Genomic DNA, 15220 nt, shown 5'->3' with positions numbered 1-15220 from the left:
CAAGAATATAACTACTATAATACTACTCCTATGTACAAGAATATAACTACTATAATACTACCTCCTATGTACAAGAATATAACTACTATAATACTACTCCTATGTACAAGAATATAACTACTATAATACTACTCCTATGTACAAGAATATAACTACTATAATACTACCGCCTATGTACAAGAATATAACTACTATAATACTACTCCTATGTACAAGAATATAACTACTATACTACTACCTCCTATGTACAAGAATATAACTACTATAATACTACTCCTATGTACAAGAATATAAATAGTATAATACTACCTCCTATGTACAAGAATATAACTACTATAATACTACCTCCTATGTACAAGAATATAACTACTATAATACTACTCCTATGTACAAGAATATAACTACTATAATACTGCCTCCTATGTACAAGAATATAACTACTATAATACTACCTCCTATGTACAAGAATATAACTACTATAATACTACTCCTATGTACAAGAATATAACTACTATAATACTACCTCCTATATACAAGAATATAACTACTATAATACTACTCCTATGTACAAGAATATAACTACTATAATACTACTCCTATGTACAAGAATATAACTACTATAATACTGCTCCTATGTACAAGAATATAACTACTATAATACTACTCCTATGTACAAGAATATAACTTCTATAATACTACTCCTATGTACAAGAATATAACTACTATAATACTACTCCTATGTACAAGAATATAACTACTATAATACTGCTCCTATGTACAAGAATATAACTACTATAATACTACTCCTATGTACAAGAATATAACTACTATAATACTACCTCCTATGTACAAGAATATAACTACTATAATACTACTCCTATGTACAAGAATATATCTACTATAATACTACTCCTATGTACAAGAGTATAACTACTATAATACTACTCCTATGTACAAGAATATAACTACTATAATACTGCCCCCTATGTACAAGAATATAACTACTATAATACTACTCCTATGTACAAGAATATAACTACTATAATACTACTCCTATGTACAAGAATATAACTACTATAATACTGCCCCCTATGTACAAGAATATAACTACTATAATACTGCCACCTATGTACAAGAATATAACTACTATAATACTACTCCTATGTACAAGAATATAACTACTATAATACTGCCCCCTATGTACAAAAATATAACTACTATAATACTACCTCCTATATACAAGAATATTACTACTATAATACTACCTCCTATATACAAGAATATAACTACTATAATACTACTCCTATGTACAAGAATATAACTACTATAATACTACTCCTATGTACAAGAATATAACTACTATAATACTGCTCCTATGTACAAGAATATAACTACTATAATACTACTCCTATGTACAAGAATATAACTACTATAATACTGCTCCTATGTACAAGAATATAACTACTATAATACTACTCCTATGTACAAGAATATAACTACTATAATACTGCCTCCTATGTACAAGAATATAACTACTATAATACTACCTCCTATGTACAAGAATATAACTACTATAATACTACTCCTATGTACAAGAATATATCTACTATAATACTACTCCTATGTACAAGAGTATAACTACTATAATACTACTCCTATGTACAAGAATATAACTACTATAATACTGCCCCTATGTACAAGAATATAACTACTATAATACTACTCCTATGTACAAGAATATAACTACTATAATACTGCCCCCTATGTACAAGAATATAACTACTATAATACTACCTCCTATATACAAGAATATTACTACTATAATACTACCTCCTACATACAAGAATATAACTACTATAATACTACTCCTACGTACAAGAATATAACTACTATAATACTACTCCTATGTACAAGAATATAACTACTATAATACTGCTCCTATGTACAAGAATATAACTACTATAATACTACCTCCTATGTACTAGAATATAACTACTATAATACTGCCCCTATGTACAAGAATATAACTACTATAATACTACTCCTATGTACAAGAATATAAATAGTATAATACTGCGCCTATGTACAAGAATATAACTACTATAATACTACTCCTATGTACAAGAATATAACTACTATAATACTACCTCCTATGTACAAGAATATAACTACTATAATACTACTCCTATGTACAAGAATATATCTACTATAATACTACTCCTATGTACAAGAGTATAACTACTATAATACTACTCCTATGTACAAGAATATAACTACTATAATACTGCCCCCTATGTACAAGAATATAACTACTATAATACTACTCCTATGTACAAGAGTATAACTACTATAATACTACTCCTATGTACAAGAATATAACTACTATAATACTGCCCCCTATGTACAAGAATATAACTACTATAATACTACCTCCTATATACAAGAATATTACTACTATAATACTACCTCCTACATACAAGAATATAACTACTATAATACTACCTCCTATATACAAGAATATAACTACTATAATACTACCTCCTATATACAAGAATATTACTACTATAATACTACCTCCTATATACAAGAATATAACTACTATAATACTACTCCTATGTACAAGAATATAACTACTATAATACTACTCCTATGTACAAGAATATAACTATTATAATACCACTCCTATGTAATACTGCCCCTATAGTACTGCCCCTATGTAATACTGCCCCCTATAGTACTGCCCTGCCTCCCCGTCACTTACCATTTACATCCTCCAGTGATGCCGCCAGGTCCTTCCCCTTATATACCGCCTCCACTGGCAGGCTATTTGAGGTCACTTTCTTGTCTTTGTCGGTCATCTCCTCGGTGTTACCCAGTGAATACCTCTTTAAGGACCCCTTTCTGAGAAATGGGGGCGGGGCAGGAGGAGGTGGCGGGGCGGCTCCTCTCGGAGGCTTGCTGGGCACTTTAGGAGGTAGCGCAGGCGGTGGGGGTTCGGGAGCCTCGGACAGGGGCAGGGGCGGCACTTTGCTCCTGCGGGCAGGCTTCCTGATCTTAGAGCGTGGCTCTACCGCCCCTCTTAGTGTTATGGGGTCAGGACCCTCAGCGGAATGTGAGCAGTTTGGCGAGGAGTCTCTGGAGTCCGTACAGTCACTGACCACCGGCTCCGTCACGGACACGACATCATCGGAGAACGTGATGGTCTTCGATCTGGAATTTTTTGTCTGTGGGGCTTGGGGTTGAGGGTTGAGGGCAGGACATGTGAGTGGAGTCTCGGACTGGTCCACGTCTACACTGGTATCCACGTTTCCCGTGGCTTTGTTCTTCCTATGAGTTGGTGGGCCGTGTTTGGGGATTTCTGGGGCGTTGCTCGCTCTCTTGGATGTTTGGCCATTGGTTTCCTCGCTGGTGGATCTTGGCAGGTCACCATTGAAGCTGTCCTCGGCGGTGGACCTGTACGACATCAGCACCACACTGTTCCTGGCTTTTTCATTGCCAACACCATCGGCCGAGTCTTGCCGGGACCGTTCCGCGTACTTCAGCGACCGTCGTCTCACCGGGTAACAGGTCCCGACGTTCATCTTGTCTTTCAGATGCCACGAGCCCCACTTGCCACCGTCCTCATCCTCGTCATCATTGATGGACAGGACTCTCTGAAAGACTCCGCTGTCATCTGAAGAGTCTGAAGCTTCATTGACGTGAAGGCCAGCAGACACCACCGAGGATTCTGGGAGCCAAACCAACACCATCCCGGGCCGCTGCTGATGGCAGGCACAGGCGCACCTGGAAGGGCAGGCGGGGCGCGGCGCACAGGTGGCCATTTTGGATAATCGCTCATCTGGGTCTTGGAAGAGCTTTGGAGGTAGAGCTGGAAGAATGGAGAAGAGAAGACAAGTTATGGACAGAAGAAGAAGAAGGAGGAGAAAGAAGGAGGAGAATGTTCCTCGGCCATGGGGAGTGGTCTCCTGTCTACCCCACGCGGACTACAAGTCCCAGGAGCTCAGGGCTATTACATAGGACTGCTCATGGAGTAGACGTCTACACCAGGATCCTCGAGACGTTCTCAGGACATGAAGGCCTCCAGGTGGAAGCTTCTCTATTGGACCATCAACCTCCACCACATGACCTGCAGACCACGCCCCCAACCTGACGGTATCGGACACTTCTCCGAGACACCCTGTGACTGCAGGCGAGAGGTCACATGACCTTACAGTGCACAATAAGGGTCAGTCAGGACTATCCGGAGGGTCATGTACAAAACTGCAACCACTCCCTCTACTGAGTAACTGGAAAAACCAATATACCCCAGTATAGGCTGAATGGATTTTGTTGCAATCTCACACACACCGACATATTGCCCAGGAAGGAAGGATAGGCTACTCTAATTGTGGGTCACTCACCCCAAATCGCCACCGCGACCCTCCAAAGTTCTCTCCTGCTCTGCTGTAGGAGCTGGCATTACGCCAGCCCAGGTCTTTCCGCGCACCTCCTATTGGTGCATGGCAGGGTGTGGGCGGGCTATGGAGCCAGCGCTGCAGCACCATACGTTGGCGGCAAAGTGTGGGCGGGCCGATTGACCGGGAAGAACGTAGTCAACATGGCGGCAGCCCACATGCTCCAGCCGCCGCTGCCACCCCAGCCCGCCTACACACTGCCAGCATGCCGGCCGGCTACACAGGACCGGCAGATGTTGCGGACTACACACCATACACAAGGAGAGTCCAGCGGGGTGGGGGTGGCCGGTGTCTGCAACGATCGTCTCCATTAACCCTAACGCCGCCTCAGTCACAGCTGACCTGTCCTGATGTGCTCTGCCGGTGCGTGGGCGCTGCTCCTTCTCCGCGTCAGCACCCTGACCAAGCTGCGGGGCCGGCGTCATGTTCCTATGCCAGCCGGGAGCCTTGCGCAGGGTCCCCGTCCTGTTGGTCTTTTGCTCCTACTACAGCCTGTGCTACGCAACCTGCAATAGAAGCGCTGGTATAGCTTAGAATAAAACCGCCGCTTCTACTGCAGGCTACGTGCCATAGGCTGCAGTAGGAGCGAAAGACCGACAGCCCGGGGACCCTGCGCACGCCTCCCGGCTGCCATAGCAATGTGATGCCGGCCCCACAGCTTGCTCCGGGTCCCGGCACTGAACACGAACATAGCAGCGCCGGCAGAGGAAATGCCATCTTAGTCAGCTGAGCTGCGGGAGGAGAGAGGTGGAGGGGCATGGGTGATCGGTAGGGGCCGGGGGGGGGGGATTCGCTGGTTTTGGGGAAGTCGGGATTCACACCAGAGGGCAGACGGCAAGTGGGGGGGGGGGGGGGTGAACATATGGAAAGAAGGGGGGAGGGTAACCAAGGTCACGGGTGGGTGGTGCTGGGGAGAAGAGGTAGATGTAGGAGGTGACTGTAACTCTAAAGGGGGAGCGGGTGGGGGGTAAGGGGAGAGCCGGGGGTGCGGGTGGAGGGAAAGGGGAGAGCCGGGGGTGCGGGTGGGGGGAAAGGGGAGAGCCGGGGGTGCGGGTGGAGGGAAAGGGGAGAGCCGGGGGTGCGGGTGGGGGGAAAGGGGAGAGCCGGGGGTGCGGGTGGGGGGAAAGGGGAGAGCCGGGGGTGCGGGTGGGGGGAAAGGGGAGAGCCGGGGGTGCGGGTGGGGGGAAAGGGGAGAGCCGGGGGTGCGGGTGGAGGGAAAGGGGAGAGCCGGGGGTGCGGGTGGAGGGAAAGGGGAGAGCCGGGGGTGCAAGTGGAGGGAAAGGGGAGAGCCGGGGGTGCGGGTGGAGGGAAAGGGGAGAGCCGGGGGTGCGGGTGGAGGGAAAGGGGAGAGCCGGGGGTGCGGGTGGAGGGAAAGGGGAGAGCCGGGGGTGCGGGTGGAGGGAAAGGGGAGAGCCGGGGGTGCGGGTGGAGGGAAAGGGGAGAGCCGGGGGTGCGGGTGGAGGGAAAGGGGAGAGCCGGGGGTGCGGGTGGAGGGAAAGGGGAGAGCCGGGGGTGCGGGTGGAGGGAAAGGGGAGAGCCGGGGGTGCGGGTGGGGGGAAAGGGGAGAGCCGGGGGTGCGGGTGGGGGGAAAGGGGAGAGCCGGGGGTACAGGTGGGGGAAAAGGGGAGGGTCAGAGGTGCAGCAGCGGGTCCGTGGGGTCCTGGACCACGACGCTGTGGGAGGTGACTGCGCTGGCCGCAAGGAAAGAGCCATGAGGGGCCACGGGCCGCGCTGCAGGTGGATCGCGCAAGGGGGATGGGACAGCGGACGAAGTCGCGGGTTATAGCTAGTACACTATAATGCTCCCAGTATACACAGTAACACTCCCAGTATACACCACAGAGCTCCAGTATACACCATAACCCTCCCAGTATACACAGTAACGCTCCCAGTATACACAGCAGACCTCCAGTATACACCATCACCCTCCCAGTATACACCGTAACCCTCCCAGTATACACAGTAACACTCCCAGTATACACCGCAGAGCTCCAGTATACACAGTAACACTCCCAGTATACACCGCAGAGCCCCAGTATACACAGTAACACTCCCAGTATACACCGCAGAGCTCCAGTATACACAGTAACATTCCCAGTATACACCGCAGAGCCCCCGTATACACAGTAACACTCCCAGTATACACCGCAGAGCTCCAGTATACACAGTAACACTCCCAGTATACACCGCAGAGCCCCCGTATACACAGTAACACTCCCAGTATACACCGCAGAGCTCCAGTATACACAGTAACACTCCCAGTATACACCGCAGAGCCCCAGTATACACAGTAACACTCCCAGTATACACCGCAGAGCTCCAGTATACACAGTAACATTCCCAGTATACACCGCAGAGCCCCCGTATACACAGTAACACTCCCAGTATACACCGCAGAGCTCCAGTATACACAGTAACACTCCCAGTATACACCGCAGAGCCCCAGTATACACAGTAACACTCCCAGTATACACCGCAGAGCTCCAGTATACACAGTAACATTCCCAGTATACACCGCAGAGCCCCCGTATACACAGTAACACTCCCAGTATACACCATCACCCTCCCAGTATACACCGTAACCCTCCCAGTATACACAGTAACACTCCCAGTATACACCATCACCCTCCCAGTATACACCGTAACCCTCCCAGTATACACAGTAACACTCCCAGTATACACCGCAGAGCTCCAGTATACACAGTAACACTCCCAGTATACACCGCAGAGCCCCAGTATACACAGTAACACTCCCAGTATACACCGCAGAGCTCCAGTATACACAGTAACATTCCCAGTATACACCGCAGAGCCCCCGTATACACAGTAACACTCCCAGTATACACCGCAGAGCTCCAGTATACACAGTAACACTCCCAGTATACACCGCAGAGCCCCCGTATACACAGTAACACTCCCAGTATACACCGCAGAGCCCCAGTATACACAGTAACACTCCCAGTATACACCGCAGAGCTCCAGTATACACAGTAACATTCCCAGTATACACCGCAGAGCCCCCGTATACACAGTAACACTCCCAGTATACACCGCAGAGCCCCAGTATACACAGTAACACTCCCAGTATACACCACAGAGCTCCAGTATACACCATAACCCTCCCAGTATACACAGTAACGCTCCCAGTATACACAGCAGACCTCCAGTATACACCATCACCCTCCCAGTATACACCGTAACCCTCCCAGTATACACAGTAACACTCCCAGTATACACCGCAGAGCTCCAGTATACACAGTAACACTCCCAGTATACACCGCAGAGCCCCAGTATACACAGTAACACTCCCAGTATACACCGCAGAGCTCCAGTATACACAGTAACATTCCCAGTATACACCGCAGAGCCCCCGTATACACAGTAACACTCCCAGTATACACCGCAGAGCTCCAGTATACACAGTAACACTCCCAGTATACACCGCAGAGCCCCCGTATACACAGTAACACTCCCAGTATACACCGCAGAGCTCCAGTATACACAGTAACACTCCCAGTATACACCGCAGAGCCCCAGTATACACAGTAACACTCCCAGTATACACCGCAGAGCTCCAGTATACACAGTAACATTCCCAGTATACACCGCAGAGCCCCCGTATACACAGTAACACTCCCAGTATACACCGCAGAGCTCCAGTATACACAGTAACACTCCCAGTATACACCGCAGAGCCCCAGTATACACAGTAACACTCCCAGTATACACCGCAGAGCTCCAGTATACACAGTAACATTCCCAGTATACACCGCAGAGCCCCCGTATACACAGTAACACTCCCAGTATACACCGCAGAGCTCCAGTATACACAGTAACACTCCCAGTATACACCGCAGAGCCCCCGTATACACAGTAACACTCCCAGTATACACCATCACCCTCCCAGTATACACCGTAACCCTCCCAGTATACACAGTAACACTCCCAGTATACACCGCAGAGCTCCAGTATACACAGTAACACTCCCAGTATACACCGCAGAGCCCCAGTATACACAGTAACACTCCCAGTATACACCGCAGAGCTCCAGTATACACAGTAACATTCCCAGTATACACCGCAGAGCCCCCGTATACACAGTAACACTCCCAGTATACACCGCAGAGCTCCAGTATACACAGTAACACTCCCAGTATACACCGCAGAGCCCCCGTATACACAGTAACACTCCCAGTATACACCGCAGAGCCCCAGTATACACAGTAACACTCCCAGTATACACCGCAGAGCTCCAGTATACACAGTAACATTCCCAGTATACACCGCAGAGCCCCCGTATACACAGTAACACTCCCAGTATACACCGCAGAGCTCCAGTATACACAGTAACACTCCCAGTATACACCGCAGAGCCCCAGTATACACAGTAACACTCCCAGTATACACCGCAGAGCTCCAGTATACACAGTAACATTCCCAGTATACACCGCAGAGCCCCCGTATACACAGTAACACTCCCAGTATACACCGCAGAGCTCCAGTATACACAGTAACACTCCCAGTATACACCGCAGAGCCCCCGTATACACAGTAACACTCCCAGTATACACCGCAGAGCCCCCGTATACACAGTAACACTCCCAGTATACACCATCACCCTCCCAGTATACACCGTAACCCTCCCAGTATACACCATAACCCTCCCAGTATACACAGTAACGCTCCCAGTATACACCGCAGAGCTCCAGTATACACCATAACCCTCCCAGTATACACCGTAACCCTCCCAGTATACACCATCACCCTCCCAGTATACACCGTAACCCTCCCAGTATACACCATAACCCTCCCAGTATACACCACAGAGCTCCAGTATACACAGTAACCCTCCCAGTATACACCACAGAGCTCCAGTATACACAGTAACCCTCCCAGTATACACCGCAGAGCTCCAATATACACCGCAGAGCTCCAGTATACACAGTAACGCTCCCAGTATACACAGCAGACCTCCAGTATACACCATCACCCTCCCAGTATACACAGTAACACTCCCAGTATACACCGCAGAGCCCCCGTATACACAGTAACACTCCCAGTATACACCGCAGAGCTCCAGTATACACAGTAACACTCCCAGTATACACCATCACCCTCCCAGTATACACCGTAACCCTCCCAGTATACACCGCAGAGCCCCAGTATACACAGTAACACTCCCAGTATACACCGCAGAGCCCCAGTATACACAGTAACCCTCCCAGTATACACCGCAGAGCCCCAGTATACACAGTAACACTCCCAGTATACACCGCAGAGCCCCAGTATACACAGTAACACTCCCAGTATACACCGCAGAGCTCCAGTATACACAGTAACATTCCCAGTATACACCGCAGAGCTCCAGTATACACAGTAACACTCCCAGTATACACCGCAGAGCCCCAGTATACACAGTAACACTCCCAGTATACACCGCAGAGCTCCAGTATACACAGTAACACTCCCAGTATACACCGCAGAGCTCCAGTATACACAGTAACACTCCCAGTATACACCACAGAGCTCCAGTATACACAGTAACACTCCCAGTATACACCGCAGAGCTCCAGTATACACAGTAACACTCCCAGTATACACCGCAGAGCCCCCGTATACACAGTAACACTCCCAGTATACACCATCACCCTCCCAGTATACACCGTAACCCTCCCAGTATACACAGTAACGCTCCCAGTATACACCGCAGAGCTCCAGTATACACAGTAACATTCCCAGTATACACCGCAGAGCTCCAGTATACACAGTAACATTCCCAGTATACACCGCAGAGCCCCAGTATACACAGTAACACTCCTAGTATACACCACAGAGCCCCAGTATACACAGTAACACTCCCAGTATACACCACAGAGCCCCAGTATACACAGTAACACTCCCAGTATACACCGCAGAGCCCCCGTATACACAGTAACACTCCCAGTATACACCGCAGAGCCCCAGTATACACAGTAACACTCCCAGTATACACCGCAGAGCTCCAGTATACACAGTAACACTCCCAGTATACACCGCAGAGCCCCCGTATACACAGTAACACTCCCAGTATACACCTCAGAGCCCCAGTATACACAGTAACACTCCCAGTATACACCACAGAGCCCCAGTATACACAGTAACACTCCCAGTATACACCGCAGAGCCCCAGTATACACAGTAACACTCCCAGTATACACCGCAGAGCCCCAGTATACACAGTAACACTCCCAGTATACACCACAGAGCCCCCGTATACACAGTAACACTCCCAGTATACACCGCAGAGCCCCAGTATACACAGTAACACTCCCAGTATACACCACAGAGCCCCCGTATACACAGTAACACTCCCAGTATACACCGCAGAGCCCCAGTATACACAGTAACACTCCCAGTATACACCACAGAGCCCCCGTATACACAGTAACACTCCCAGTATACACCGCAGAGCCCCCGTATACACCGTAACCCTCCCAGTATACACCGCAGAGCTCCAGTATACACAGTAACACTCCCAGTATACACCTCAGAGCCCCAGTATACACAGTAACACTCCCAGTATACACCGCAGAGCCCCAGTATACACAGTAACACTCCCAGTATACACCGCAGAGCCCCCGTATACACCGTAACACTCCCAGTATACACCGCAGAGCCCCAGTATACACAGTAACACTCCCAGTATACACCGCAGAGCTCCAGTATACACAGTAACACTCCCAGTATACACCGCAGAGCCCCAGTATACACAGTAACACTCCCAGTATACACCGCAGAGCCCCCGTATACACAGTAACACTCCCAGTATACACCGCAGAGCCCCCGTATACACAGTAACACTCCCAGTATACACCGCAGAGCTCCAGTATACACAGTAACACTCCCAGTATACACCGCAGAGCCCCCGTATACACAGTAACACTCCCAGTATACACCGCAGAGCCCCCGTATACACAGTAACACTCCCAGTATACACCGCAGAGCTCCAGTATACACAGTAACACTCCCAGTATACACCGCAGAGCCCCCGTATACACAGTAACACTCCCAGTATACACCGCAGAGCCCCAGTATACACAGTAACACTCCCAGTATACACCGCAGAGCCCCAGTATACACAGTAACACTCCCAGTATACACCGCAGAGCTCCAGTATACACAGTAACACTCCCAGTATACACCGCAGAGCCCCAGTATACACAGTAACACTCCCAGTATACACCGCAGAGCCCCCGTATACACAGTAACGCCGATCCCCTTTGGAATGTGATCTATTAATCCGCTCTGAGCTTAGGCCGCGTTCACATGGGCCCAGGAGAAGGGAACAATCAGGACACGTCCTAATGATAGTGACAACCAGCAAGTCTCCCATATACGCAGTACACCCTGCCACCACCAGGGGGAGCCACCTCATTGTCAGATAGACGAAGCTTTGGGTTTTTAATAAATCCCCGACCTCCAAAACAAGCAATCGAAGTCAGCAGCACAGAGGATTTCAGGAATATCACTCTATGACCACCGCCCTGACAGTACCGCCACCCCGCTCTCCTGTCCCTCTTGTACCTCGCCACGGTCTGCGGCCTGCTCGGAGGATCGGCGCCGTCACTGGGCGTAGTGGTGAAATATCAGACAGGAGAGGGCAGCGGGACCAGGGGTGGGGTGAGGGGATAAGGTTTCAGCTCCCAAATAAAACGAGAGGGGGGGTTAACTCTTCAGAGCCCGACTCTGCTGACAGTATACAGACAGATCTGTATAAAGGTCTATAGATAGACAGGGAGGGTCAGGGACAGCTGGGGGGGGGGGCAGTCCTCAAATATTCACCACCGCCCTCCTCCATATATGAGGGGGAGACCGCACAAATCTGGCTTCAGTAGTAGAAATGTCCTCAGCACCGTCCCTTTAAGAGCGCAGGGGAGCGTGTAACATGGAGGCCGCCATCTTACCCTACACCCGCACATGTGAAGAGCCTGCAGGCCTGAGGGGGGCGCCACTGGCACATTTACAGAATATTTATGTCCTGGCATCACCTGATGTTTACCCGCAGCACAAGACGCGGTGCGACCACCTGCAGAACCGGACAGGAACCCACCGCGCCACATTCCGTGCACCTGCTGTGTACAGTAACAACAGTCACATGGGCGGGGCCTCATTACTGTATGATGGCTGATAACAGAGGACAACAGCTCCAAACAGCCTGTGCAGCCAGAGAAGGGTTAATCCCCCTCCTGTCACTGCGACAACTGCGAGATGCCTCACTGCCGGTCTACATCACTGTGTGTGTGATAAGACTGCTGACCTCTGTACTGACCTGGCACCATATAGATAAGACTGCTGACCCCTGTACTGACCTGGCACCATATAGATAAGACTGCTGACCCCTGTACTGACCTGGCACCATATAGATAAGACTGCTGACCCCTGTACTGACCTGGCACCATATAGATAAGACTGCTGACCCCTGTACTGACCTGGCACCATATAGATAAGACTGCTGACCCCTGTACTGACCTGACACCATATAGATAAGACTGCTGACCTCTGTACTGACCTGGCACCATATAGATAAGACTGCTGACCTCTGTACTGACCTGGCACCATATAGATAAGACTGCTGACCTCTGTACTGACCTGGCACCATATAGATAAGACTGCTGACCTCTGTACTGACCTGGCACCATATAGATAAGACTGCTGACCCCTGTACTGACCTGACACCATATAGATAAGACTGCTGACCCCTGTACTGACCTGACACCATATAGATAAGACTGCTGACCCCTGTACTGACCTGGCACCATATAGATAAGACTGCTGACCCCTGTACTGACCTGGCACCATATAGATAAGACTGCTGACCTCTGTACTGACCTGGCACCATATAGATAAGACTGCTGACCCCTGTACTGACCTGGCACCATATAGATAAGACTGCTGACCCCTGTACTGACCTGGCACCATATAGATAAGACTGCTGACCTCTGTACTGACCTGGCACCATATAGATAAGACTGCTGACCCCTGTACTGACCTGGCACCATATAGATAAGACTGCTGACCCCTGTACTGACCTGACACCATATAGATAAGACTGCTGACCCCTGTACTGACCTGGCACCATATAGATAAGACTGCTGACCCCTGTACTGACCTGGCACCATATAGATAAGACTGCTGACCCCTGTACTGACCTGGCACCATATAGATAAGACTGCTGACCCCTGTACTGACCTGACACCATATAGATAAGACTGCTGACCCCTGTACTGACCTGACACCATATAGATAAGACTGCTGACCTCTGTACTGACCTGACACCATATAGATAAGACTGCTGACCCCTGTACTGACCTGGCACCATATAGATAAGACTGCTGACCCCTGTACTGACCTGGCACCATATAGATAAGACTGCTGACCCCTGTACTGACCTGACACCATATAGATAAGACTGCTGACCCCTGTACTGACCTGACACCATATAGATAAGACTGCTGACCCCTGTACTGACCTGACACCATATAGATAAGACTGCTGACCTCTGTACTGACCTGGCACCATATAGATAAGACTGCTGACCCCTGTACTGACCTGGCACCATATAGATAAGACTGCTGACCTCTGTACTGACCTGACACCATATAGATAAGACTGCTGACCCCTGTACTGACCTGACACCATATAGATAAGACTGCTGACCCCTGTACTGACCTGACACCATATAGATAAGACTGCTGACCCCTGTACTGACCTGACACCATATAGATAAGACTGCTGACCCCTGTACTGACCTGGCACCATATAGATAAGACTGCTGACCCCTGTACTGACCTGACACAATATAGATAAGACTGCTGACCCCTGTACTGACCTGGCACCATATAGATAAGACTGCTGACCTCTGTACTGACCTGGCACCATATAGATAAGACTGCTGACCCCTGTACTGACCTGGCACCATATAGATAAGACTGCTGACCTCTGTACTGACCTGACACCATATAGATAAGACTGCTGACCCCTGTACTGACCTGGCACCATATAGATAAGACTGCTGACCCCTGTACTGACCTGACACCATATAGATAAGACTGCTGACCCCTGTACTGACCTGACACCATATAGATAAGACTGCTGACCTCTGTACTGACCTGACACCATATAGATAAGACTGCTGACCTCTGTACTGACCTGACACCATATAGATAAGACTGCTGACCCCTGTACTGACCTGGCCCCATATAGATAAGACTGCTGACCCCTGTACTGACCTGACACCATATAGATAAGACTGCTGACCTCTGTACTGACCTGGCACCATATAGATAAGACTGCTGACCCCTGTACTGACCTGGCACCATATAGATAAGACTGCTGACCCCTGTACTGACCTGACACCATATAGATAAGACTGCTGACCTCTGTACTGACCTGGCACCATATAGATAAGACTGCTGACCTCTGTACTGTACTGGCCCCATATAGATAAGACTGCTGACCCCTGTACTGACCTGACACCATATAGATAAGACTGCTGACCTCTGTACTGACCTGACACCATATAGATAAGACTGCTGACCTCTGTACTGACCTGGCACCATATAGATAAGACTGCTGACCCCTGTACTGACCTGACACCATATAGATAAGACTGCTGACCCCTGTACTGACCTGACACCATATAGATAAGACTGCTGACCTCTGTACTGACCTGACACCATATAGATAAGACTGCTGACCCCTGTACTGACCTGGCCCCATATAGATAA

At 48.9% G+C, this 15220-nt stretch overlaps 1 protein-coding gene across 5 annotated transcripts in view; it reads right to left on the bottom strand.

Annotated features, from left to right (window-relative positions):
• Positions 1-15220, bottom strand: part of LOC142202305 (uncharacterized) — a 44212-nt gene that overhangs the window by 15926 nt on the left and 13066 nt on the right. For all 5 annotated transcript variants that reach the window (XM_075272365.1, XM_075272368.1, XM_075272369.1 and 2 more), the window contains exon 3: positions 2762-3868. In XM_075272365.1, the coding sequence (XP_075128466.1) occupies positions 2762-3868 (1107 nt within the window). The remainder of the gene's footprint in view (positions 1-2761; positions 3869-15220) is intronic.

This window comes from Leptodactylus fuscus, chromosome 5 (genome assembly GCF_031893055.1).
Source record: "Leptodactylus fuscus isolate aLepFus1 chromosome 5, aLepFus1.hap2, whole genome shotgun sequence".
NCBI lineage: Eukaryota > Metazoa > Chordata > Amphibia > Anura > Leptodactylidae > Leptodactylus > Leptodactylus fuscus.
This window is presented reverse-complemented; position numbering and strand designations above follow the sequence as displayed.